A 23,711-nucleotide genomic window follows, 5' to 3' on the forward strand; every position below is an offset into this window, starting at 1 on the left:
TATTTTATTTTGTACTAAACATTTGATATTTGCAATAAAAAAATTTGACAATTTGTGTACCCAAATCATCAAAATAACTCGACAGTTAAAGGGTTAATGAACAAAAAGTAATAACTTTAAAAACAGCCACAAAAATCTGTTAAAGGTATTTTATTAAAAATACTATGTAGTTCAAATGATACAATTATACATTATAAATAGCAACTGATCCTGAATTTTGCAAGAAAATATCAGTTATATTAGAGCATAAAAATTGAGGTAATTTTACTAAGTTGCATTAATGGAAATCTGATATAAGACAAACATCCCTTATTTAAAAATAAACATGAAACATGGATTAATTAGGAACTTCCAATATCATATTTTCATAAGAAGTTTTCAAGTATGTCATAAATGATGATGCGAAAGCTAGATATTATATGAGGGAGGCACTCATGGCCAAATGGACATTTCTTTATTCCTGCCATAATATTCATTACACATACAGCTGGTATGAGATGCATCCAAGTAATGCAAAACATTTTTTTTTCTATTTATTTATCAAACAAACTATCTTGTTCACCACGGCTTACAAAAGTAAATTAATTAAACATTAACATTAGATGCATTAATGAAACAAACAAAAACAGAGAACAGTAGTCTAGACATCACAAAAACATATAAAGTCATGCCTAGCTCTTTTACATCATTCTGGTATAATCTATGGCATCAAAAGACTGGAAACAAACTTTCCACATCTTGAGGTAAGAAACTTCTTAAACTATTAGCTTACTTTTTCTATATCCCCAGAAATGTAATTTTCAAACAGAATTGAGATGGTGAACAATATCTTGGTAGTACAGGAGAGGTCAGAGAAGATAGCAATGATTATACAGTCAAAAGTCTTTAATCTGGATCTCAAAGTTACAAACTTTCTGCGCACGCGTCAACGCACGCGCATAATACCTTTACGCATGCACGTTTAATGTATAACGGACAGTATAAGCTAAGCTAAAATTATCTAATTATCTATTTCAGTTAATGTTGCAGATTGCATTGTTCCTTAATCTTCTAATTGGATCCGGCTTATTATTTTTTGCAGACTGTTAGAGCAATTTTATAAAAGTAAGCTTGAACTTTCAATTATGTCAAAAAGAATTTCCGATTCTGGAGCTACCAAAGGATCTACAAAGCGAAAGCATGTTTCGATGTCCATCAAACAAAAAGTGAAATTGCTGCAAAAAATGGATAAAGGCATATCTTTTGATTCTCTAACCATTCCGAAATATGTTTATCAATTTCACGCTGCTCTGTGGCCGGGGGGGGGCAATGAACTGGAAGTTGATCTGTCAGTACTATCCTTATCTTCACAGCAGATGTTTTTATTTTATTCGGCTTATAATTCCTTACTAAATGTAGTATTTCATCTCGATGCACTCTTTGATATGATTTAAATCAAATTCCTCGTCATTATAAACATCACGAATACACATCAAATAGTTTTCTGGTTGCAATTTTCTAATTTCGACTATGCGTAATGTATGCTTTACACATGCGTGCATTGAAAGAAATGTTTAATAAAGTAAACAAATAAATATTAAGCTTTTTCTTGCAAATTTTGATACCCTTTAGATCATAACTGCTCTTTATTTCATAAATTACGGTTTCATATTTTTAATTTTATAATTTCTGCATGCCATCTTACCAGATTTAAACTGATGATCTATAATACGAAAAAACCGATAATCCGGAATCGCCGAAGTCCCAACGAATCCAGATTAAAGACTTTTAACTGTAATATGGATACCAGATTAAGAATAGCAAAATTGTGGCTCCACTTTTTTTCTACTAGTTGATTAAAAGTAGTTCACACATTTTTATTAGTACCAGATAAAAGAATTTAGTCTGACTTTCACCATTATGTAAGTACATGCATCATTTATACGAGACTCGCTACATCTGAGACATTATTATAAGCATATTAGTATTTTTAGGATACTAACAGGAAAAAAAAATAAAAAAGAGACAAGCAATTACAAACTATTACAAATTAAAGTTATCATTTTATTTTATGCATATATACATGTAAAAGTAAAAAAGAAGAGAAACCTGGGTGCCGTGGTGTTTAAAACATCTCTTACATGAGCTTCTAACATTTGAGGATCTACAACTGACTGCGCTCCAGTAACACCAAGCTGAAAAGCATACAAAAATAAAATATTTACAAGATGGATAATAAATAACATCTAAATTCTAGTTACAAATATATTTCTTTGAAGTAACACAGGAATTATATATAAAGAAAATTTAAACATACATTACATCAATACAAACAATTTTTGTACGAATTAACTAATCTCAAATGTACATACTTTACATTTTACTTCAATTACATTTCTGAATTAATTCAGAATGTTTTAATCTGATTTATTTAAAAATACTTTTTAAGAAAGAATCAACTTTGTGATTAAATGAAAGTATTTCTATCACATATACTCTCGTGAGAATGCATTAATTCTTAAGAAGTGAATACGAAATTCACCTCAGCACAAAAATTATTAATAGCTTCAGGAGGAAAACCTCTGCGCCTCAGAGCTGTTAATGTGAAAAGTCTAGGATCATCCCAATCTCTGAAATACATAAAAGTTATATTATTAATATATGTACATATCAATATGCAGAAGTCAATGAAACCTTAAATGTTATTTAGGCATAAATTTCAAAACTGAAAATATGCAAATTGTATTATCAAACCTCACTATGTCTTCAGATATTAGCTTGGAAATCTTGCGTTTGGATATTACAGTGTAGTTCATATTCAGACGGCCATATTCCCACTGCACTGGACAATAAATATCTAATGCATTGCACAACCAGTAATAGGAAGATCTCCTAAAATATAATGTATCAATACTTTAAACTGCGCAGCAAAATTGTCGCTCATGATTATAATTTCTGAAAACTTTTCACAAACAAGTCATAATTAAAAAGAAATTTCATTTCAGGGTTAAATCAAGCAAGGTTATCTGCTACAGACATATTTGGAGGCTGTCTCCATCACAAAGCATATCTTTCAGGAAGATACAGAGGATGTTTACACATTTTTATAACAATTTCAGGGCCATTTAATTAATGTTTAAAATGTAAAGAGTATTTTAAATGTTTGATTTGATAGCCTTTTTTCTGACTATAAATCTGCATCATTATTTCCATGATAGATGATGATGATTATGTTTTTTCTAAAATGTCCAACAATACTGATTTCCATTCCTTTTCCACTAACTTCCAGCATCCATCAATCCAATCATCAAACCATTTTTGCAAATGGTGGATTTGCACTCAGAAAGAGTTCTTTTCAAGAGAGCAGAGGACACAGCAATCGATAGGTGAAATGTCAGGAGATTTCGCAGAAATACATTGATAAAGTATATATGCAATACCTGTATCAGTTTTAATTTTTTCAACGGATGTAGTGATACTTTTTTAAGTATGACCTGTTAATTTGACTTCTTTTTGAAAAGCATTGACATTAAAGAAATGGAATTTCTTCAGTAAATATCAGATGTAAAACGTTTTTTAATAGTACATTATTATGAATTAATTTCAACATTTTTCTGCTAATCTTATTTTTAATTTTCCATTGTAAGAGAATTCTGTAACAATCATAAACCCCTTACTAGAACTTTCTTTGCACTGACAGAACTATCTATGTACACTTTTTTCCCTCTTCACTTTCAATAATAACTATATCTTTTTTTGTGTATTCGCAGTCATTTACATCATGCTTCATCAAGAGTTGCAAAGTATTCCCATTATAATCTCCTACTAAATAGTTTCATACAGGGTTTTGCAAATTGTTCTGCACTGAGCCACACGCTTCGGCAAAAGCTGGTGAAAATTGTTGTTTTAATCTTAGTTTATTATTTTATTTATTGTTGCTACATATGTGTTTAAAGACTTGGCAATTGATTTCTGCATCAGTGGATTTTCTTTTGTTATCAACGATTTCACTTTAGAAACATTAAACATAGTACTGTCAAAAGTCTTTAATCCGGACTCGTCCGGACTTCAGCGACTCCGAATTATCGATTTTTCCAGATTATAGATCATCAGTTTAAATCTGGTAAGATGGCATGCAGAAATTATAAAATTAAAAATATGAAACCATAATTTATGAAATAAAGAGCAATTATGATCTAAAGGGTATCAAAATTTACAAAAAAAAAAAAAAAAAAAAAAAAAAAAAAAAAAAGAGCTCAATATTTATTTGTTTACTTTATTAAACATTTCTTTCAACGCGCACATGCGTAAAGCATACATTACGCATAGTCAAAATTAGAAAATTGTAACCAGAAAACTATTTGATGTGTACTCGTGATATTTATAATGATGAGGAATTTGATCAAAGATGGAATACATCGAGATGAAATACTACATTTAGTAAGGAATTATAAGCTGAATAAAATAAAAACATCTGCCCTGAAGATAAGGATAGTGCTGACAGATCAACTTCCAGTTCATTGCGTGCCGCGACGTCTCCCTTGCGGAGCAGCGTGAAATTGACAAACAGATTTCAGAATGGTTAGAGAAACAAAGGATATGGCTTTATCCATTTTTTTGCAGCAATTCAACTTTTCGTTTGATGGACATCGAAACATACTTTCGCTTTGTAGATCCTTTGGCAGCTCCAGCATCGGAAATTCTATTTGACATAATCAAAAGTTCAAGTTTACTTTTATAAAATTGCTCTAACAGTCTGCAAAAAATAATAAGCCGGATCCAATTTGAAGATTAAGGAACAACGCAATCTACAACATTAACTGAAATAGATAATTAGATAATTTTAGCTTAGTTTATACCGTCCGTTATAGATTAAACGCGCATGTGCAAACATATTATGCGCACGCACATATGCACATGTATAAATGCCTATGCGCATGCACTGACGCATGCGCAGAAAGTTTGTAGCTTTGAGGTCCGGATTTTGGGTGTCTGGATTAACGACTTTTGACTGTATACACCTTTTTTCAGGTATTCATTTGGAGTCTTCTTTCCATGTAGAAGTAATAACTGATGGCTTTTCCCTTTCCGATTAAATTGCTGCCAGAAATTTTTATTTATTTTACTTTTTCTTTCTTTATTAAATTTTTTATAAAAATGTGCAAACATATTAAACATATAATCTATTATTTATGTCTTTTTATACAAGAGAAGATAAAAAAAGAACCACCATGCTAACAGTATTTAGTTGCTAGGACTGATATTTTAAAGATGGAAAATATAATTATCAAGACCATTTTTTAATACTGGAATTATAATTAATGCAACTATTTTCTTTTTCCTACAGTAAAGAGATACATATGGTACAATATAAAATAATAAATTTTTTCCTACATTTCAGCCAAACAACATTTCATTAAATTTATAATTATTAGCAAACAAATAATATGAATATTTTTTAGTTAGTTATTGAAATAGTTACACTTTTTAACAATTTTATTTCAAATTTAATATCACAATAAATCAATACATGTATCTACTTATAAAAACTTTAATCCATTAACAGAGACATCTTATATGTAAATTTGAAACATATACAACAAACCTTGACTGAAATTCTTTGGTGCACAATGAATGTGTTATATGCTCTATTGAATCACACAGACAATGAGTGAAATCATATGTAGGATAAATACACCTAAAGAAAGAAAAAACTCTTTAGTTTATAATGACAAATTTGGCATGGCTACACTGTGTTATAAAAGAAAAAATTAATACACACCATGTATTTCCTGTCCTATGGTGAGGTAAGAATTTTATACGATAAGCTACAGGATCTTGTTTTCCCTCTTCTAATGTTAATTTCATACGTAGAGTTGCTTCACCTTCATCTATTTTCCCATTTTTCATATCCTACAAATAAGATGCAAAATATATCAAGAAAAGAATAAAAAAATAAACAATATTAAAATCAGAATTTGGCATTTAATAAAAATAATGGAAGATAAGTGATAAGGTTTTATATATTTGTCATAAACAGAACATATAAAATACAATAAAATCACGCAAACTTCCCACTTTAGTAAGCCATGGATTTTGGAGTGGATGTGAAATTTTGCTCAGAAAAAATAAATAAATAAATAAATAAATCCTACATTTAGGTGTAGTTAAAAAATACCTGAGATCAATAAATAAAAAATGTGTAGCCTTAAAAGACGATTTAGTTTCATGATCCCACAAAATCATAATCCCTTGCAGGTTGAACCTTGGGGAAACTATTTTCATAAAATAATTAATAATGCAAATATTACTACAGTGCAAAATCTTGAATGATCTAAAATCCCGACCACTAGCTACCTTTTTTCTTTTAAAAAAGGCCTTTTTTTGGTATGCTTTGCATATTGATTTGATATTTTTTCATAACAAAACACATGCAGAGTCCTGATTCTTAATTTCACTGTGGCACAATATCAATAATTTGGTTGTACAGCCATCTTTTTGCTTGGCATATATCTCAAATCAAAGCTTCTACATGGACACACCCTTGATTTTACACCTATTGAATAAGTTATATCCGTGATAACCATTATTTTTTTTATTTTCTTTGGTGATGACTACAGACTTTAGCTAAAAGCACTGAAAGATTGAGAAGGAGAAATTTAACAGAATATTCTTTTCATATGCAAAAAATATAATTTTATTAATTACAAAAGATTACATTTTTGCTACTTGAATTTACAATAACTGATTTGTTGTTCAGATAAGCTTAGGTATATGCAGGAATTTAATTCAGGACTTAGATAAGCACATGTGGGGGGATAGACATAAGTATAATAAATAACTAGTGTAATTCTGGTCAAACTTCCTAAAAGATGATATAATAGTTTTTCATTGTGATGAACAATGCTCTATTCATCAATCAACTAATGAACAGCGAAAACTGTAGTATGGTTTTAAATCCAGAATATATTGGTACCGATGTGACATGGAGGTTGTCGGGAAAGGCAAATTTTGATTGACAATTTAGTGGGAATTCTCCATATGACAATTACAATAGACTTGGTATGGACTTGAAGAATGAAACTTTGTAACTGAATAAAAATTATGTCTGCCCATAGAATTAAACAGAAAGTAAAAGCACATAAAAATGAAGCAATTTAAACTGGAAGAACTGTTTAATAAAGTAAACAAATATATTTTGAGCCTTTATTTTTTTAATAAATTTCGATTCCCTCAAGATCATAAATATTTCATTATTTCATAAATCACTATTTCACACTTTTAATTTTATAATTTCTATATTCATCTTATTAGATTTAAACTGATAATCTAATATCAGGAAAAATTCCAAATCTGAAATCATTGAAGTCCCTGTAAGTTAGGATCTCAGACTCTTAACTGTAATATTTTTAGAAGCCTGTGGATTTTAAACTAAAAACACAGATGATTAAAAATACCTCAAATAACCGTAAGCTTTCTTCAACTGGACGGTTTCGCCATGGTGAAGGAGGAGGGTTGAAACCTTTAATTTCTTCTTGTTTCTGATGACATACATATGCGAAATCCTTTCTGATCAATGTACGGGCATATTCATACAGCTGATCAAAATAATCTGATGAATGGGTGATCATAGCAGGCTTATAACCTAAAGGTAATTCAAAATAAGAATGATCTGCTATGCAAAAGTAAAATAAAATTTAATCTCTCTAAACTTAGCAAAAGTATTTTTAAAGAAATATAAGAACACTGAGAGTAAACAAACTATACATAGATTAATTTAATTTCAGGCAATTTTGATGCTCCCACATGGGAAAAAACTTACATTACATAGCATGCTTATAATAGTAACTTTTTCAGAAATCAAGAATGGCTGAATCTGGATCAAACATGCAAGCTAATTTTTTTAAACTCAAGCAACATCTTAAAACTAAAATATACTAGAAAATATAACTAAAATATACTAGAAATCATACTGTTATTAAATATGTACATTAAATAAGTATGATTTTTTGAATCCTATTCTCCTTAAAACTTGCTCCATCCTATTTCTTTTCACATAAAATACACAGGTTATTTTTTTAACCATTTTACTCACATAACATGAATATTTTGATAATTCACATAATACTAATAATTTGCTTTAAAAGTTATTTATAAAAAGGACTTTTCCAGTCGAACATATAATTTTTGTATATTTTTATGAAATAACCTCTTTCATTTAGTCCAAGAATGCATCATTAGCTTAAAAAAGAGCTTTTCATATCTACCATAAGTGCACAAAATATGTTAATCAGAGTTCACATGTCAGATGACGATAACAAAACTGATAAATATGCAGCAAAGAACTTTTTAATCTCATTTCTTAGATGAATAATCAAGTAGTTTAAATACAGAGAATAAATTCTACTGAACTAAAGTAGCTGCTAAAGAACCATTAAAGAAGCAATTTATTGGAATTGCCTCTGATTTGGAATTTACTATACATTATATGAATAATAATGTTTCCTTTTCATAATTAGTTTTATTTATATTCTAATCTTGGTAGAAGAGCATAGACTTGTAATACTCAGTAGTACAAATTGTGAACAATAAAAATAAACTTTCTGTATCATATGATGCTATCTTTGTAGCAACTTCAAAACAAGGAAATGATGTTAATCCTAAGAATGCAGTGAGAATTTGACAATATCAAGTGAAAAAACAGAGGAGCATGCTACCAACAGTTTTTCTGGCAGTGAATATATTATGCTATTATCTCATGTTTTATAATCAGTTCCCATGAAAACTATTACTTGTGAAAAATGGCATTATAATGTAAAATCTGATAGTTGAATTAATAATTTTACATATTCTAAAAGATTTTGTTCCTTTTCACACTTTACAAAAATACAAACATTCTTGTATGTTAACTATTTAATAATAATCTAAATGCCAAAGAATCAAAAGGTACAGGTGTTTAAAATGAGGTGTTAAAATAAAATGTTCGGTAAAACAGATGTTTCACAGATGACCATGTGTTTTGTCACTTGAAACTGGAATGAATAGCTCACTGAGTTCCCTTTATTTTATTGTTGTTTCCCACAGGGTTGCTGTATTTCTGAGGATTTATATTCAGATGTATGACAGATTGAAAGAAAGGTATCTAATAACACACAGCCTAGTACAATTTCTAATGTTTCTCTGATATTAAGATTGCTCTATATACTAGGGTTTGTTCATGAGTTTGATTCTGTCCCATTCAGTTATTGAGTTCTGACATGTCTGTTAGGCTGGTATCCAGTCAGGTACATACACTATCCCCATCCATGAAGATACAAACATCAATACATCAAAACAATGGTTTGACATCTAGAAAACTATCAATAAGAATTGCTGAGTATAAAAAATACATTTATAAATGCTAATCCATACAGCAACAAAAACTTGTCTTTGGTTAAATAGTCCTTGTAGCATCAGAACTTTACAACTGAATAAGACAGACCCAAAATTATTACCAAATCCCAGCATAAAAGCAGCCTTAAAATCAGAGAAGCATTAAAAATTCCTACTACACTCAATAAAATGAACTTGATTGAATCAGTCATTTCAGTTCCAGTTAATAAATCACAGAGTTGACTGTGAAAGCTCATATTTTACTGTTGTAATGTGGTTTTAGTGCATCAATCTAAAATATTATATTGTATTGTATTTCAACTTAACCTGAAAAATAATTCTACAACTTAATTCTACTTATGCCTATCAAACCACTTTACCACATGAACAATTTCATCCAGAAGTTTCTTATCATCACAAAATTTAGGATCCTTTATAAAGAAATTAATATGCAAATTTGATAAACATTTTTGCTCCATAAGTAGTATCAACTCAAGTCACTATTTACACATACATTTCTAATATTAATATGAATGTAACAGAATGATTGCGATTAACTGTTTTTTTATTTCTAACCAGGAAGTCTAGAATATCCTTACACCAAAAAGTATGTTGAAAATAGACTTTATATGGAGTTCTTTAATTCGTAACATTTTAAGCTTAGGTTCTAATCCCAATTTTCTTCACAGTTTCTCATATACTTAAAAATTTATGCATACTGGAAATCTTCTAAATGTATCCAAAAGCATTTAATTTGGTTTGTACCCTGTCATTATATTTTACAACATGATTATACCTAAACAAATGTGGGGATATATTATTTCAGACTCAGAACTTTATTATTAACTATCAGACAGCTTGTATATCATCATCTTTTCAAAGTTTTATTCGAAAGGTACAGAAAATATTTCAAAGGTCCAGAGTCTGTAATCTTTTATAGCATCAGAAAACATTCATTTTTCAGATTTTATTTCTTCCTAAAACATAATCAATGCTATTAAATAGTTATTAGAACTATTATTTACAAAAATAGTAAATTTGATGCAGTACCCAATGAATTTGATTAGTTAACTGAAGCAAAACGAAATGACAGCGTCACGTGCAAAGCAAGGAAAATTAACGTTTATATTATAAAAAGAATGCGTCGAAATGTTTTCATTTTTTTCCTTTGTCTGTAATTGTCTTACCTTTATATATTTTCAGATACATTATGCAAAAATATTTGGTAATTGTAAAATTATTACAATAAGTTAAAGAAATGTCAAAACTGCTAAAATTTTTGGCGACTCCCTGCTGTAGGTCCCGCGACCCCACAGTTTAAGAAACTCTGCCTTAGAAGACTGTCTCATGCCTTCTTCCTCAATAATTAGCTTCTCAAGAAAATTTCCACCAAAGTCAATGAAGTGAGCTCTAACCCTTTTTGATTGACGGTATATTGAATTGAATGCATGAGATTTCTCAACAGTTATTTGGATTTTTACTTATTATTATTATTATGACAATTTGATTAACAAATAACCATTCATTTGAAATTTGTGCTTGATATATTCCATAAAGCTTGTCATGATACAGTCTAAAGGCTGACAGACTAGAACTTACATTTAAAGATGCACAACTTGATTCTTCTGTTTAACTTTCCCTATTTTTATTCCAGGAAAAAAAAAAAAAAAAAAAAAAAAAAGTATTCCCAACACTAAAATTTAAACATAAATTTTTAAAGCATATATTTACAACAAGGGTAAATACTGAGGTTTCACAACATGCAAGTTAGAAAAAATTGTACTACTGAATCATTCACATATACACACAGTAGCAATAAAAAGTCAATAGATGGTATGATTTTAAAATACAGTCAAAAGTCTTTAATCTGGACTCATCAGGACTTCGGCGATTCCGGATTATAGATCATCAGTTTAAATTTGGTAAGATGGCATGCAGAAATTATAAAATTTAAAAAAATGAAACCATAATTTATAAAATAAAGCAATTATGATCTAAAGAGTATCAAAATTTACAAAAAAAAAAAAAAAAAAAAAAAAAAAAAAAAAAAAAAAAAAAAAGAGCTTAATATTTATTTGTTTACTTTACTAAACATTTCTTTCAACGCGTGCATGTGTAAAAAGCATACGTTATGCATAGTCGAAATTAGAAAATTGCAACCAGAAAACTATTTGATGTGTATTCGTGATATTTATAATGACGAGGAATTTGATTTAAATCATATGAAAGACGGAGTACATCGAGATGAAATACTACATTTAGTAAGGAATTATAAGCCAAATAAAATAAAAACATCTGCCCTGAAGATAAGGATAGTGCTGACAGATCAACTTCCAGTTGATTGCACGTCGCGACATCCCCCCCCCCTCGCAGAGCAGTGTGAAATTGATGAACAGATTTCGGAATGGTTAGAGAAACAAAGGATATGCCTTTATCCATTTTTTGCAGCAATTCTACTTTTTGTTTGATGGATATTGAAATATGCTTTCGCTTTGTAGATCGTTTGGCAGCTCCAGAATCGGACATTCTTTTTGACACAATTGAAAGTTCAAGCTTACTTTTATAAAATTGTTTTAATAGTCTGCAAAAAATAATAAACCGGATCCAATTAGAAGATTAAGGAACAACGCCATCTGCAACATTAACTGAAATAGATAATTAGGTAGTTTTAGCTTAGCTTATACCATCCGTTATACATTAAACATGCATGCGTAAATGTATTATGCGCATGCATAAATGTTTTATGCGCATGCGTAAATGTTTTATGCACATGCACAGGAAGTTTGCAGCTTTGAGGTCCGGATTGTAGATCATTCCGGTTTATGAACGTCCGGATTAAAGACTTTTGACTGTATATGGCATTCTTCTACACGTACTTTCAAGAAGCTGAATAGTGATGCTGCATATCGATATTCATTGTTATCAGTTTTAGAATGGAATTTTATTCTATATATATCTGTAACAAATAGACATGTTATAACACAGAGAAATGTTTTGTGAGTAACTTTTCTGAAACTTCTAAGTTAGTAAAAGCATCTTGGTACAAAATAAAATATTTAGTTTACGATTATAAGAATCTTGTGTATTACTTCTCTTGTGGAGTTACAACAAGTATAATAATGCTTTTCCAAAGCATTAACAAAGTCATAGAACATAAACTAACTTGTTAGAGTATTTTAATTACAGAAAGAATTAAAAAATTATTTGAAGATTTTACTCTCTTGTTGGTAGTGAACTACAAGAAATGATTACACTTTTTGAAATAAGTAGATTCTGAGAATTTATAGAACGGTTTCATGGGTATAACTGTTCTGTTAGCTGCATCAGATTCTCTTGAAATACAGAAAATATTTAACTGAAATCAATATTGAGGAAAAACTGAATCATACCTAAGAGTGAACTATGTTTTAATTTAAAAAATGACTAAAAATTCTGAAATATATTTTAGACTTAAAGAAATAACTTACCTAACCATTGAACCATCTGGATTATTTCATTGAAAAATTTTTCTTCTTCCTTTTCAGGATTTGTATCATCAAATCGCAAAATGCAAATTCCATTGTGAGCTTGAGCAAAACCAAAATTTATATTTATTGCCTTCGCATGACCTATGTGTAATATACCATTAGGTTCAGGCGGAAATCTTGTGCGAACCTAAATCCGTCCAAGAAATAAAGAAAAATGCATCAGATTCAACAAAGTATTACCTAAAAGTATCCAGTATTTGAGTAATAAAAATACTCTAAATATTTATGAATTAAGAAATAGATTTTTTGTACATCTGATTATTACATGGCTTTGATTTTTCCATGTAGAAAATTCAAACTTGAATGTGATGTGAGGAGCTGTACTGAATGCAAAACAAAAGTCAGCTTTACATTTTTATTAACTGGCACAGACCATTCAAACTCCATATGTTGTTGCAATGGCACTTCATCACATAAAAGTACTGCTTAACATGGTCTTGATAGAAGCGATAAATTTATATCATCACTGAACCTGACTCTTGTATCTTCATTTTAATATCTTGTTAGATTGTTCACTGACTATCAGGATGCTTGATAGCAAATGAAAAGAATATGTAACCTGAAAGAATGTCCCCATACAGTATATCTACACTTCTACTGCTTCAAATGCATAAGTAAACTTTGTAAAGCTGTCTCCAATATGAAATGAGACTTGGAGATATGAAATGAGATCCATGATGTCCTGAACCTACTTAAGATTATTGTCCCAAAATGATCAGAATTTTGATTTATTTGCAGAGTTGTTCTACCATCCATCTAATTTTGAAGTTTCAGTGACCTTTCCAACCATTCAGTGATGAGGAGGTTAAAATTTTTATCTAACAAATCTACTGTTGGTTTTCAATGAAATCTGTAGTAATTCCTTGCAATGTAACCTATTTGCTGGCTGGCACTATTTAAAGCAACCAATGTAATATCTATCAATCAACAAGGCACACTTCGTGCATTTCGCCTGGTCAGAATATTTATAAAGAGGTTGCTAGATTTAAGGTAGTTGAATGTTTGCCGTGGAGGAGCGACTTGCTTGCTTTTTGTACGTTATAGGAGTGATGTTCTGCACCAAGTTAAATTATATGATTTAATGAGATTTTTATAAATATTCTGTTTTGTATTCTCAAATTGTGCTTTTTAACCATTAAGCCATTACAGCAATAAGGAATTTGATCATATCTCTTGAAATTTGATCATTAAGTGCTGGACAGGTTGTGTACCTTCAGGTTCTCAAAGTTCTTTTGTACAGTCTAGAAAATTACTGACAGCTCCACAGACATCTACCGTCTTCAACAGAACACAGCAGCATTCATTTATCGCATCAGAACAATCTACCTCAAAAATAGACCAGGTTTTTTTCTTTTTAATCTTACAGTATAAAATTACATAGATGGTGGAAACGTCATCAATATTATATCCATGAACATTTTGATACCATATACCTGGGAAGCATCCAGCATATTCTTTGACACTATATGACCCACACCTTTGACACTGATTATGATGTACAGTTAACAACATTAGATAATGTATGATAAGCAGCTTTATTGAATAAGCAACTATTTAGAAATAAATAAGGATACTATACTTCTAAGAAGCCATCTTTCATTTTTATTTAATACTATAGTTAGTGTAAATTAATCAAGCATTTCAAAAATATCTTTTGTAAATCACTTCTTCTAGTAACCCTAGCAATGCCAAGGTGCAGCCAAAAATGATATCCCATAATCCTTTTGTTCCATTCTTCACTTTCTATTATTACTCTCTCTTTTGTGCTTGTATCAATCACCATCTATGTAAGCATCTATGCATCCATTGCTGTATCTATGCATCTTTAATGCATCAATCCTTTGCTTCTTATTATTTTAGTTAAAATTCAATAAATGTGATTTGTATATAAATATGCATTTCTGTTGTTAATGGATACACATTAAAACATCCCTCACAACAAGTTTCATTTCGGAGATTTAACCGGTACAGCTGGACACATGAATAAAATGTAAGCAAGTTTGCTATCGTTATCTTCAATAGTACATAGTTATATATCAATAGTACATAGTTAATGTATAATACATAATTATATGTACTACAGTGCACTATCTCTGCCTAAACCTTTACTCTCATGACACTAGATCGTTTTTCACATGTATGTAAATACAAAATTTCAAAAATAAGACATCAGAAAAACATATCATTGTGACTATTAAACAATGCCATATTGCAAAAGAAAGAAAAAGCTTGCGAGACAACAAGTAGTTTGAAATTTTAATTACAGTGCAGCGAATACTTTTTTTTTTCTGTTCCTATCAACTGTTATAATGTACTGATAATAGATGCTCCACATTTTCAGTATATTAAATCATAGATGTGCATACCTGTGGTGTGATATGATATATTTTAGTAAGGCTCCAGTCAAGCTGAGTACAAGAAGATGGTCACACCATATTAAATATGTTTATGTGGTTTTAAAATATGACAGTAACATGTGTTATGCATGCAACAAAGTGTGTGATATGTCACATGTCACATAAATGTCTTGTCTATATGTTGGCTACATTTATGTTCTACAATGTAAAGCGTTAGCAAAAAGTCTGCTTTGTTGAAGTAAGAGTCCATTCATTTCATACAGAACTTGCAGTCACTATTTTCATGAAAAACAATGATTCCCCCTCCAAAGGGGGGGAAGCACTTTTATACAAAGATAATTTTGTTCCCATGTTAACCGATGTCTATACATCTGTATATAGAAATGAGGCTATAACCTATACGAACCTTATGTAAGCTTTGTTTTCTACAATCTTGTGTAGATTGTGAATGGCGATGAAGAAAAAACCATTACAATAATAATGTAAATGATTAATGCCTTAAAAAAATAAATAATTTTCTTTATAGTAGTGAAAATTTATTCTTAAACATAAAAATAATGTTTTGTGATGTAGCAACCACTACATTCTTTTGGTGACCCAGAATTGGCAGCGGTATGTATATTATGGAAAATACCGAGAAGGCATAAAACCAGTCAGATGGTGCTTGGATTAATCAGATGGGTTTTATATTTTTCAGAAATTATGAAGGTCAGTGTAAAAATTTGGAGAGATAAGTCAGATACTTGGTTTCATTAGATAGAAGTACAATTTAAAATTAATGCTATAACAAAGATATCAAGTTTAACTATGTTGCCTTGCATATGAAACCTAAAAATATAGACACTATTTGGGACATAATAACTGATAAGGCTGAAAATAAATATTCATTGGCAAAAGAACAAATATATTCAAAGAAAGTGAAAACAAATTAATCAAATGCCTTTTCATTGGCAATGAAATTGGTGACATGAAACCAAGCAATCTATTACAAAAAATGAAATCCTTGGCAGCCAATGATATTTCTGACATGGTATAAAAACATTATGGATTCAAAAAATGCCGCACCATATTAAACATATTTTGGTGGTTAGTTATGAAGGTACCGATAAATTGGCAATTATGGTTGATAAGATGAAGTATATAACGCTTATTTAAACTGAACTTAAGAATTCGACAGCATCACCAAATACTGGAGAAGACACTTTTGATGGAACAATGTACTAAAGAGCCTCCACTCCATCACCATCCACATAAAAGAAGTTGTAGTATAGAAAGTAGTCACAGGTCCTTGTCTAGAGCAGAAGCAGAAGCCGTTAAAACCCAGATAATAATCTGTGTTATTAGTACTTTACATTTGGATCACCATGCTTTCTGAAAAAAATGTAAGCCACCATGTATTTGGAAAAACCAGGAAAACTTGCCTGCACAGAAAAATCAGAATTAGCGGAAAGTTCTGCTGCTGAAAATTTAAAAAAGTGCCATGGATTCAATAATAGACTTTTTATAATTGACAGAAAATGGGAATAAAATTTTTGGTTAACACTAAACTCAGCATACTAGTGAAATTACATTACATGCCGACAAATCAAATGTAAGCATCTTAAACACACACACAAAAAAATAATAATAAATTTTCTAATATTTTGGCAAAATTTCTTGAAATAAAATTTAATTTACTAATTTCTAAAGCAAAATACAATGCTGAATATTATATAACTACTAATTGCAAACCAGTTTGTTCAAAAGCAAATGCGTTAGATCCCAAAAGATTAGAAATAGCAAAATAAGAATTCAACTTTAGGCTTGAAAACATTATTATTAAGACCTTCAAAATCACCATGGGCAAGCCCACTTCATTTAGCCACAAAAACAGATGACGTTCTGAGCCAATGCAGAGATTATCACCACTTAAATGATACCACAATACATCGCTAACATTTACTCAGAATTGAAGACTTCGTCATATTATAAAAGGCAAGAAGATATTTTCAAACTTGATTTACTTAAAACCTATTACCAAATCCCAATAGCAGAAGAGGACAAACAAACAAAACAGCGATAACAAAACCCTTTCGACCTTTTAAATCTAGCATAATGAATTTTAGCTTAAGAAATGTTTCCTCCCCTTCTAAAAAATTCATGAGTACAGTTTTTAGTCAACTAGATTTTACTTTTCTGTATTTTGATGACATTTTAATAACATTCGAAACATCTTAACATCGGAACATCTTACAGATGTATTTAAAAGAGTTCAATAGTATGGTTTACATATCAACAAACTAAAATCAGTAATGCAAGTAAAAAAATTGGAATTTTAGGGAAATTTTATAACACTAAATGGCTCAAAACTTCTTTCAGTAAAAGTACAAGCCGTAACAAATTATAAACTTCCTGAACTATTCACATGCTTCGTAAATATTTAAGAATGATTAACTTTTATAGAAGATACTTAAAAGATACACTTAATACCCAAGCTCCCTTAAATGAATATTTAAATGGTTCAACAAAAGAAGATTGAAGGAAATTTCCATGAGACAGAAGAAACAAAGAAGTCCTTTGAAAAATGCAAAGAAGATTTAGATTAGAATTTAGATTTTACTGCTTTATTAACCTTTCCTAATCCAGATCTAACATTAGATTCATGTACAGATACCTCTATTTAACAAATGGATCTGTTGAAACCAATAGTATTCTACTCCACAGACCCAAAAAATTACACTAAAAGAGCTTACAGCACATATGACTCGGAACTTTTAAGTAATCTTTCCAATGAACAATTTAAACATATGCTAGAAGGATGAAAATTTACAATATCCACAGATCATAAGCTGTATCTGCTCACGAAAAATGACATTTAAACAGAAAAATGATAAGGTATCACCAAGACAATTAAGACATCTCCAGTATATTTCTCAATTTTCAACAACAATACATAACTAGCAAAGATAATATCGTTGCCGACTCGATGTCTAGAATTTAATAAGTTTTGAACATCAATTATGACAAAACTGCAGATGAACAAATCAATAATGAACTCAAAGAATTACTAAATAGTAGAAAAAATTAAAATCTTAAACAATATCTACTACCCTCAAGAAAAATAATCTGGTGCGATTTTTCAACTCCAGATATTTGAACGTTCATACCACGAATATTTCAAATACATGTTTTCCCACAAAATATATAATTGGAACCATTCTGGCATCAAATCATCAGTGAAACAAGTAATATTAAGGTTCATTTGGAAGAATATTAAAAAAGATGTTACAGAATGAGCTAAAACTTGCATTAGTTGCCAGAAAAATAAAATTATTCAGCACACACATTCCAAATTCAACTCATTTGAAGAACTTGATAAAAGATCCATATCGATATCACTGGATCATACCTACCATCAAATAGGTATAAATATTGTTCAACATGCATTGATCGCTTTACTTGATGGAAATTATACAAATAGAAAATATTACCATAGAAACAATAAAAAAAATTTTATGCAAACCAGATTTGTCACTTCGGTATTCTATATAGCATGATCAGAGATAGAGGAAATGAGTTCAAATCAGAACTTTCAAGAAGTTAAGTTATTATTTGTGGAATTCAAATGCAAACAACAATTTCATACCATCCACGAAGCAAAAGAAAAATTGAAAGACAACATAGAACATTAAAAGCAGCTGCTAGAGCTCACAATTCAGTCAAATGGAGTAAAACTTTACCAACTATACTACTTGGTACATATGCATTTCTACTTGATGATACCTAATGCTCCACTGCAGAAATGGTTTACGATAAACCACTGAAGTACTAGGAGAATTCTTTCAATAACTAAAACCCAAATTAGAAACAGATATCTTCACTACAGAACTGCAAAATGTAAAAACAAAAACAAAACGAAAAAATAAATAAATAAATAAATAAATAAATAAAATAAAAAATTAAAAATTAAAACCAAATTAAAAGCCAATGTAAAAGAAATTATTTTTCCATAAAGATTTAGATTCAGTTTCACATGTATTTGTCGGCATAGGCTATAACAAGAAAACATTAGAATCCTCTTATTAATGACCTTTTCTTGTGATTGCCAGAAGTATAAAGTCATTATGCACTGAGAATTAAATGAAAGAACATCAGCATTTCTGTCAATTGATTAAAACAAGCATATTCTTTAGCCTCATGTCAAGATGATTCTTGAAACCTAACAAATAAAGAAAAACAAAACATCCCATTAAACAGAAAATGGAAAGACAGATGATTCAAATTTTAAAACAGCATGTAGTAGAAGAAGAATTACTTTTAGAGCATGCTATAAAGATTACATGAACATCTAATGTTGTAAATTAATTTTTCATTTAATGATTGTAAATGTTTTGTAAATAGCATTTATGCACCTTATTGCAATGCAAGTATTCAAGTGATATCAACAACTATTTTTCTCCTAGCATTTCAACTATATTATGCTTGGATAGAGAGAAATGTAAACTCTAGAAACAGCATATGATATTTGTTTTCTACAACTTTATGTAGACTGTGAAAGAAAAGGAAAGGGGAAAAAAAAAAAAAAGATCAAAATAATATTGTTTTAAAAAGATCAATGCATTAAAATAGTAAAAAACTTTCTTTAATAGTAGCGGAAAGTTATTCTATAATGTTTTGTAATATAGCAACCATTATAAGGACACACTGAAAATCAATTTTTATGACATTTAATTTTAAAGTGATGACTTTCACATAGTGATAACATTATATAAACTTAACAATTTTCAAAATTAATGTAATAGCAAAGAAAATTAATAAATGGCACATTTTTTAATAAAACTCTTCTTCCAGATATTCTTATTGGAAGGCTTTTAGAAAATTCATGATATGCCTTTAATGAACAAAATATTCCCTTGCATTTACATGAAAACAATCTTTAAAACATTGCTATGTGAAAAGGAGACAATGAAATAAAATAAAACTTTTATGCCAAACTGTACTAGATTTTAAATTATGAATTGATATTAAAAATCATAAAGATTATGTTTCTTAAAGCACAATTTGTGCTAACGTGGATAAAGTAACATAAAGTAACAAAGAAAAAAAATGCTAAAGATTATCTCACTTGTCCTTTGGTTACTTCTAGATGTTCCTTCAGAAGACTCATTGTATTAGGAGTAATAACATATCCACCTGTTTTAAAATTTTCACCAGGTTTGTGAAAATTTAATTTCTTCATTATATCAGTTATTGAATGACCTGAAAAGAGAAAAATTAATAAAAAAGGGCCAATCATGAATATGAAATTAAAGTGATAATTCATTCTCTTAGTTTTTACGTGACAGAAAATTTGGGCTAATGGAAAACCCACAGAGTAATTTTATAATCTGTGTGCATAAATATATACTTAAACATCCTGAAATATCTTTTCATAATATATGCATATATCATGATTTATTCTAAAAAGGTGACATTTTTATATATATAATTACGTAAACTTTTAATTCAAATACACTCTGTTGCAAAAAATTATATGCACTTAGAAAGAACTGAGAGCCACAACTACGAAACTTGGCAGTAGTATAATGTTTGAGTAGATAAACAAATTATCAAAAACTGAAGTGAAAAACTGAAGTTTTATTCATAAGTAGCAATACAAAGAATGCGAAAATCAGTATGTAGTAAAGCCATCTCTGACAGCTACACAAGCTGATATTTGGTTCAGCATGGAGCCTATTAAGTTACCAATGTCCCTTTGCAGTAGAATGTGCCACAAATGGAACAACTGGTCAGTGAGTTAGGAAGTATTTGTACAGGGCTGAATTTGCCTGCCCAACATGGCCCAAACATGTTCAATAGGTGATAGGTCTGGAGACCAGGCAGGGTAGTCGAAGACATTGTTAGGAAAGTCATTGTATGTGACTGAGCATTTTCCTCCTGAAAAACAGAACCTAGACAACCTGCTAGTATGGGCAATATGACAGGTTGCAAAATGTTGTCTATGTTGAGCAGTCAGAGTATTATGCAGAAAGACTGATGGTGAACAGCTGTCCCAGCTAATCATTCCCCAGACTGTCAAACCCTGTATTCTGGCAACGTGCTGCTTGGTAACAAATGATACATTGGACTGCTAACCTTTCCATCTCTAGACGCGCATGCAGCGGTCATCAGTATTGAGAGAAAAGTGTGATTTGTCGCTGAAGATTATATTTCTCCAATTGGATGCTGCTCAGCTTGAGCGAGAGTATCACCATGCAAGACGACATTGCTTATGGTGGAGTGTCAATGGCAAGCGTCTTAATGAACATCTAGATTTGAGCCCAGTGTCACCTAGTCTTCTGTAAATGGTTGGTAAATGGCATTGAACTGATGATAGAGTAATTGCGGATGTGGACGTGGCAGCTGTTCAAACTGCATGATCATCTTGTGCATTGGTGGCCTGAGGACATCCCAACACACTTCAGTGGCTGACTGCCTTTGCTGAGCCGCTGGTTCTAACAAAGGACAACAACCATATCACTTCGAACAATATGCTGGCCGCTCTGACTCTTTAACCAACCCTCTTTTAGTTTTATGATGTGACCTTCAAAGTCTGACAACTGTTCCTAATGCAATTGAGTATGTCTTAAAGGAATCTTTTATTATAATGTCATATATCCAAGCTGTAAATGCTTGTCACTCGCTTCACCTGCACTTTTACATTCTACCAGCTGTACACTTCAGATGCACTCTGGATGACTCCACAGAGCTGAGTGGTGCTGCAAGTCTAATTATTTACATAACTTGCCAAACTGGATTTGCATGCTGTGTTTTGTAGTTGTGACTCAATTTTTTCTGGATGCATATTTTTTTTTCAGCCTTATTTCAAATCTAGTACCATATTAAAAAATAATTAGTTTCCAAGATTCATATTTCACTAATATTGAAATAATTATTATAACTGATACTAATCCATCAATAAATATATCTAGTAGAAACATATTTTGAAATATGTGCTTCAAATAATACTGCAATCAAAATATTTTGAAATAATCAGTTACATCTCATTAAACTTTAAAAAGCACTTCAATTATTTAAAAGCTATCAATCCATGATGATTACTGATATTCTTTTATTCATCCAGTAGTTTATAATAATAATGAATATTACTTAGGAAATCTGAGATACTTCATATTTTTAAAAGTTCAGAGCCAAACTCAAAACAAAGGCTCAAACGGCGCATGAATTTCACATATGAAAAATTATCTCTGTGACAAAAGAATCAATTTTGTAGTTTTATATAATTACAGAACTTTTTTATAAAAATATCCTGTTCTGAAAATCTTTAAAAATGCATTTAATTATAAAGCACATACCAAAGAAAACACTTTTTTGATAGAAAATAAAGAGGCTAGGAAAACTGATTTAGAAATGTTATTTTTAGCACATATGAATATAGATTCAAACTTCTATCAGTGGCCTAAGTTAACTGATGATTGTATACAGATGGAAATGAGGCCATACTAAAAATCTATTTGAATTTCCCTTTGGTGGATACTCCCATTTAATCGGCAGTTCCCAAATACCTCAACCCTCAAAACAACAGACCAGTGAACTCCCATTTAGTAAACACTCTAGATTCTTGATCTCAAGAGAGACTGCTAACAGAAGGATTGACAATATCTGTATAGCTCCCACTTTTTAATTATCTCAGGTAAAAGACTGAATTGAGAAGTAAAGAAAGCAAGTACCATTCAGTTTTAAAAGTATAGTGAAATACTTTAAAAGAAATTTGATTTTTTCACATTGCATGCTTTACGAATTGTTTTTTCACTTTCCTGTTGGCAGGCTAGGCTTCAACATTTTTGGTACCTTAGGCAATCAGTAGTATTGCTCTGCATAGATTAAAACATATTAATTCATATTAATAATAATGGAGAAATTTCTATATTTAGTTGTTGCTTATAAAAAAATGTTACCTGGTGACTCTGCAAATCGTTACTTTAGGCGACTACCTATACCTGGAGTTGACCCTGGTTGCTGACATAACTGAGGCATTTATTATATCAAAGTAAAATGTTTTTAAATATTTAATAATAATAAGGTCTTCTAAATAATAAGGTCTTCTTAATAATAAGGCATACTTGCCAACGTATGACACTCAAAAATCAGGAGACTTTTTTAAGAAATCAGGAGATTTTTCACAATGTTAAAAGGACTTTTTAAATGATAAAAATATAGTTTTTAATAATGAATTAACTTTAAATAGTTACTAAGTCTTAAATGCAAGCAACACAAAAATACCTTACACATAAAAAACACTTTTATTACTTGCATCATTTTTTTTTTTTAAAGACACTTTAATCAGTTTTCGTACAAATGTTATGAACACTGGCAGATTTTGCTTTTGTTAAGAAAGAAACTTCATAATTTTGTTCATAGCAATTGCCACGTAGGCCTGCTTTCGCTAATAAAGGTTTTCTAATGTGTCATCATTAATATTAGATCTAAATTTAGT

General features: G+C 30.1%; 1 protein-coding gene across 2 annotated transcripts in view; it reads right to left on the reverse strand.

Moving 5' to 3' along the window:
• GlnRS (Glutaminyl-tRNA synthetase) overlaps window positions 1-23,711 on the reverse strand; it is a 60,235-nt gene that overhangs the window by 23,781 nt on the left and 12,743 nt on the right. For both annotated transcript variants that reach the window (XM_085819178.1, XM_085819177.1), the window contains exons 6-13: window positions 20,340-20,473; window positions 12,819-13,005; window positions 7,437-7,624; window positions 5,762-5,892; window positions 5,585-5,677; window positions 2,734-2,871; window positions 2,522-2,609; window positions 2,089-2,174 (exon numbers count right to left, since the gene is read on the reverse strand). In XM_085819178.1, the coding sequence (XP_085675304.1) occupies window positions 2,089-2,174; window positions 2,522-2,609; window positions 2,734-2,871; window positions 5,585-5,677; window positions 5,762-5,892; window positions 7,437-7,624; window positions 12,819-13,005; window positions 20,340-20,473 (1,045 nt within the window). The remainder of the gene's footprint in view (window positions 1-2,088; window positions 2,175-2,521; window positions 2,610-2,733; window positions 2,872-5,584; window positions 5,678-5,761; window positions 5,893-7,436; window positions 7,625-12,818; window positions 13,006-20,339; window positions 20,474-23,711) is intronic.

This window comes from Stegodyphus dumicola, chromosome 6 (genome assembly GCF_044657685.1).
Source record: "Stegodyphus dumicola isolate Sdum_Otavi_A_Nest chromosome 6, ASM4465768v1".
NCBI lineage: Eukaryota > Metazoa > Arthropoda > Arachnida > Araneae > Eresidae > Stegodyphus > Stegodyphus dumicola.